The sequence below is a fragment of the Triplophysa rosa genome, unplaced genomic scaffold, assembly GCF_024868665.1.
Source record: "Triplophysa rosa unplaced genomic scaffold, Trosa_1v2 scaffold426, whole genome shotgun sequence".
In the NCBI taxonomy this organism is placed as follows: domain Eukaryota; kingdom Metazoa; phylum Chordata; class Actinopteri; order Cypriniformes; family Nemacheilidae; genus Triplophysa; species Triplophysa rosa.
Window position 1 is genome coordinate 86,349 of NW_026634431.1, and position 6,084 is coordinate 92,432.

A 6,084-nucleotide genomic window follows, 5' to 3' on the forward strand; every position below is an offset into this window, starting at 1 on the left:
GGATCCACAGATAAATGAAGGAATAGGTCAAAGAGGAAGAGGAAGAGGAGGAAGAGGAGGAGGAGGAGGAGGAGGAGGAGGAGGAGGAGGAAAGGAAGGAAAGGAAGGAAGAAGAAGGAAGGAAGGAAGGAAGGAAGAGGGGGAGGGGAGAGAGGGAGGAGGAGGAGAGGAGGAGAGGAGGAGGAAGGAAGGAAGAAGAAGAAGGAGGAGGAGGAGGAGGAAGGAAGAGGAGGAGGAGGAGCGAGAGGAGGAAGAGGAGAAGGAGGAGGAGGAGGAGGAGGAGGAGGAGGAAGGAGGAGGAGGAGGAGGAGGCGTGAGAGAGAGAGGATGAGGGAGGGAGGGAGGAGGAGAAGGAGGGAGGAGGAGGAGGAGGAGGAGGAGGAGGAGGGTGGGGGAGGGAGGAGGAAGGAGGAGGAGGGAGGAGGAGGGAGGGCAAGGAGACAAGCAGTCTCGGATGAAATTCGAGCCACTTTAGTTGACCATGTCCTTGTCCATGGTATGACTATGAGGGAGGCTGGGCAACGAGTACAGCCAAATTTGAGTCGCTTCACCGTCACCTCCATCATCAGAGCCTTCAGGGAGGAAAACAGGTAGGTGTACTTACAGTAAGACTGCTACGTACAGTAACTTTAGAGTGCAAACATTGTTGCACTATGCTACTGTAATAAAGAAATGCATCAAATTGCCTCGCATACAGATAGAGTTTCAGTATGTTTCCATTTTTCCTGTAAATCCTGTAGGATGTGTGACAGTTACAGTAATGAGTGCTTCTATTTTCGTAGGACACAGAGACGACCACCTGGTGGAGGCATGCTAAGGCTTTTGTCGGAGGAGCAAGAGAGGGAGCTTGTAAACATGGTCATTGCCAATAATGTAATCCGCCTGCGAGAGATTCAAAGGAGAGTGATTGAGGATAATCATCATTTTAGAGGGATAAATGCCATCAGTCTCTCCACAATTGATCGTATCCTCCGAAAGCACCGGTTCCGGATGAAACAGGCGTACCGCGTTCCATTCAAACGAAACTCTGACAGAGTGAAAGACCAACGAGTGGAATATGTTCAGGTATGAGTTTTGATATCGTATAAAGTATTGTGTCCCATCACAGTATAGCAGTTTATGCTGCCATTTGTTTCCTCTTGAACTGAGCTTCAGGGTAGTGATTTACTCTACTGTGTTTCATGTGTTTTGCAGATAATCTTTGAGATTGAAGGCCGGCCTGTTCCCCATGAAATTATCTTTGTGGATGAGGCTGGTTTCAACCTGACCAAAAGAAGGAGAAGGGGAAGGAACATAATTGGCCATCGGGCTATCGTAGATGTCCCTGGTCAGCGCGGAGGGAATGTTACTATGTGTGCAGCTATCAGCCAACGAGGGGTACTCCACCGTCATGCCATTCTAGGACCCTATAACACTAGGCTCCTCCCTGCTTTCCTTGATGGTTTATGAGAGCATATGTTCCAGCTGGACCTGAGGGAACCAGCACAGCCAGAGCAGCCTCACTACGTTGTTGTTTGGGATAACATCAGCTTCCATCGCGCTGCTCTGGTTCGTGACTGGTTTACCAATAACCCGAGGTTTTCTAACATCTTTCTGCCTGCATACTCTCCCTTTCTAAACCCGATAGAGGAGTTTTTTTCGGCATGGCGGTGGAAAGTGTATGACCGAGAACCTTATATCCGTGCTCACCTCCTCCAGGCCATGGAAGAAGCCTGCCTAGACATATCGATAGATGCATGCCAAGGGTGGATCAGGCATGCAAGAGAATTTTACTCTCGCTGCCTGGCTAGGGCCAATATAGCCTGTGATGTGGACGAGATTCTCTGGCCTGACCCAGAACAAAGACGGGATGCTGAGGTGGAATAATTTTTTTTTTACAGTTGTGCTGTGTAGTACATGAATGAATAAAAATGTGCCAATGTATACATAGGTTGTGTCTTGTGTTCATGTGAAAATGTTTTTGAGGGGGAGAACCATAACTTACCAGTTTTGGAAATATTGTTTTGAATTGATCTCACCAGTGTCTAAGACTATGTTGCAGTGTGGGTGTTTTTGAGGGCTTGTGTGTCATGTCTGCAGGAAAAGTTTGTTTTTTCAGCAAGTTTGAATGGTTTTGAGAAGAGAGCTTCATTTTGACCTGACAATAGGATGTTTGGAGAATTGGGTGAGATGTTATGGATTTGTGTTTACTGTTTTGAGAATACGAGGCATAATTTCAAGAAATGTGTTTTAGCAATCGAGAAAAACTGTAAAACAATAAAACCTGTCCAACCTTGCTAGTGATGACGAATTATCACGTCAATGTAACCAAGTGTACGGTTTTACATTGTCATTAAAGTTTCTCCACACATCACATAACTCATTTGATTCTATCATTTGTATTAGCTTCCTCCTCGATACCATATGTGGTTAAAACGTGATTCCTATCTATATTTTCCTCTGTACAGTTAAACTCACCCCCCAAAATTAAAAAACCATCACCATCGCATTTTCCTATTCCGTATTTACATATTCTAAAAAAACATTGTCTATTTACAATGTTGGAACATAAACACAAAAGAGAACCAAAATATGATTTTCAAAACCTCCCTTTTATGATCTCTTCTACTGTAAATGAAGACGGGCTAAAAGTCTTATTAAACAAAAGTGCAACTCCTCCACTTAAAGTGGTGTTGTGGCTTAAGAAGGAGAGGCCGTTGTGCTCTTTAGCCCAATCAATGGCATTGTTCTCTCATCACTGTGTGTTTCTTGTATGAAAAAAACATCAATTTCACTGCTTCATTTATCTCTGCTCTTTTCCTGTGGTCTCTGGCTCCATTCACATTTAGGGTGGCAATGCAAATGTTGGTCATTTTTTGAAAGGAGGAAGAGATCGCAGCGCAAAGAAAAAAAGCACTAAAAAGATTAAACTAAGCCACATCTTCTCCATTATTTAACCAATTTTGATTTTTTGTCACTATTTTCCTTAGTCTAAAGACCTCTTGATCACTGAAGCATCCCTCAGTCATCGAGACTTATGCTTTCAACAAGTTGCCTGAGGTTTGGAAAGTACTTGCTCACTTTTACACCTCTTACATTTTTTTGCCACTTAAGAAATTTTGAATTTCAGCTGCCCCATAATTACCATATGTCCCACTTGCTTGAGAACAAACTGAAATGCTTGAGTCAGAGTAATCACTCTCACTACCATCATCAACTTCACTGTTACTTTCCTCTTGTTTTCTTTCTATCTTTTTTACTTGTTTTAAAACAACACTCTTCTTGGTCTTTTTCCTTTTTAAAGGTGCTTTAAAAACAACGTTATCCATGCCCATTGAGAATTGTCATCACTGTGCAAACCTTCAACTACTGACTCCATGTCAGAAACAGGACTCATTTTAGCCTGCGTATCGTTTGCTTCTTCGCTTTCACCACTACCAACTTTATCCACATTCTAAAATTTGATTTCATTAATTTCACTTGATATCGCATCACATTTTAACAACTTTAGATCGTTTGATTTAATCCTTTCATTTACAGTCGTTGTACCCCGATCACTGGTGAGAAGCGAATATCATCACAAGTCTGCGGTAGTGTGTGAGCCTGCTATTTACCCTGTTAAGCTGTTTTAACTGTTGAACTGGACTGTTGCCTGTTGTTAGTTAAGATTATTTGAGCTTGTTTATTTAATCATTCGTTAGTCGTTGACTGATTGCTAAGGTGTTAGCTTTTTTGTTCCGTTGCTACTGAAGTCACATTAAATTAATTGCCGTTAGCCGCTCGTTACGGCTTGACATTATAATTTTGCACTTAAAACGCACGGAGCAAGTTTGTTTGCTGTTTGATCCATGGCCCATTCAAGTCGTTCAGGCTTTGTTTTTGCTAATCAAGAAGGCGTGTTCCAGCTGTATTCTGTTCGCGCTAATCTCAACACTTACTTAAGCAGTGCCTCTGCGCTGGCGCGGTAAGCGTCAGCCCTCCTCGTGTGAAGACCGAAGAGTGTAAAGACCTGCGACTCTACCTGCGCGACTCCACCAAGCAATGACACGAGCAAGGCACATCACTATATTTAACATAAGCTTTGTTTTTATTTATGTGTATACTAACACCATGTGTTTCAAGTTTATTCCTGTACTCCACCGCATACAGTGTTCTCACCCAAGACGCAAGGCACGACGCGCTCACTTTCACGCGCGACCCATTCACACATCCCTTTCTACACCTCTGTCTCTCTCTATGGGTCTCTGGAACTGCCAGTCAGCTGTGAACAAGACTGACTTCATCCATGTGTTTGCCAGCCAGTCTGACATTCACATTCTTGGTCTTACCGAGACATGGATTCGTCCTGAAGACTCAGCCACACCCGCTGCTCTCTCCACAAACTACTCCTTCTCTCACTCTCCCCGCCAAACCGGAAGAGGAGGCACAGGTTTGCTTATCAACAATAATTGGAAATATTCCCCACTATCTACCCTATGCAACAACCATTCATTTGAATACCATGCTGTTAATATCACTTTTCCCACTCAGCTCAGTGTTGTTGTAGTTTACCGCCCCCCAGGTCCTCTTCACAACTTCATTGAGTTGTCACATGTGTTGCTCTCATCATTCCCAGAGGATAGCGGCCCTCTTGTAGTCTTCGGGGACTTCAACATCCACCTAGAGAAACCCTATGCCTCGGACTTCCACACCCTCACCGCCTCGTTCGACCTCACATGCCTCGCCACAGCCTGTACTCACAGATCATAAAACCAGCTTGATCTCATCTACACCCGTAACTCCACCACAGATAACATTCAAGTCACACCTCTTCTCATTTCTGACCACTTCTTCATCACTTTCAACATACTCCTTCCTATATGTACTACACCAACACCACCACCCATTTATTTTTGACGGAACCTCCGCTCTCTCTCTCCTAGCACCCTCTCTGCTAAAGTCACATCCTCTCTTCCCTCCAACTTTGCATCTCTAGATGCTGACACCGCCACCGACATCCTATGCTCAACACTTACATCCTGTCTAGATAACCTTTGTCCTCTGTCCTCCAGACCAGCCCGCGCCACCCCCTCCTGCCCCTGGCTGTCTGACATCCTTCGTGAACAACGGAGTACACTCAGGGCTGCTGAAAGGAAATGGCGCAAGACCAAGAATCCTGCTGACCTAGGGGACTACCAGTCACTACTGTCCTCCTTCTCTGCTAGTGTTACCACAGCTAAAACGTCTTTCTATACCACCAAGGTAAGCAATGCGCCTAACACTCTGCAGCTTTTCAAGACATTTAACTCTCTTCTTTGCCCCCCTCCTCCCCCACCCACTTCATCTTTGACCGCGGAGGACTTCGCTGTATTTTTCACTGAGAAAACATCATCCATCAGCGAACAATTCTTAGCACCTCAGACCTCGGTACACACCTCCCTCACTTCAAACATTGAACTCTCCTCTTTCACCCCACTGACTGACACTGAAGTCACCAGACTTCTCTCCAGCCACCCCACCACCTGTCCCCTTGACCCAATACCCTCCCATCTCCTTCAGGCCACATCCAGCACACTCGCACCTGCACTCACACACATCATCAACACCTCCCTGCTCACCGGCACCTTTCCATCCACATTCAAACAGGCCCAGGTCACACCCCTACTGAAGAAACCCACATTGGACCCCTCTACTACCGACAGTTACAGACCTGTCTCTCTCCTCCCATTTATTGCAAAAACACTTGAAAGGGCAGCTTTCAACCAGGTGTCGTCCTACCTATCCCAGAACAAACTACTGGATGACAAGCAGTCTGGCTTCAAAACAAACCACTCCACTGAGACTGCACTGCTATCGGTCACAGAAGCACTGCGGCTAGCCAAGGCGGAATCTAAATCCTCGGTCCTGATTCTGCTAGACCTATCTGCAGCGTTTGACACTGTCAATCACCAGATACTGCTAGCAACCCTGTCATCACTAGGAATCTCAGGCTCTCCTCTCCGCTGGTTCAAATCCTACCTCTCCGGCAGATCCTTCAGGGTGTCATGGAGGGGCTCGCTGTCCACTGCCCACCACATGATCACTGGGGTCCCTCAGGGATCGGTGCTTGGACCGCTACTTTTTTCC

General features: G+C 45.6%; 1 protein-coding gene across 1 annotated transcript; it reads left to right on the plus strand.

The window, feature by feature from the left end:
• Positions 1 to 432: 432 nt before the first annotated feature.
• On the plus strand, positions 433 to 4,024 carry LOC130550771 (uncharacterized). Its single transcript, XM_057328277.1, has 4 exons — positions 433 to 590; positions 783 to 1,065; positions 1,195 to 1,377; positions 3,926 to 4,024. Exons 1-4 carry the CDS (start codon positions 499 to 501, stop codon positions 4,022 to 4,024), a joined length of 657 nt encoding a protein of 218 aa, XP_057184260.1. The 5' UTR covers positions 433 to 498.
• The last annotated feature ends 2,060 nt before the right edge of the window (positions 4,025 to 6,084 follow it).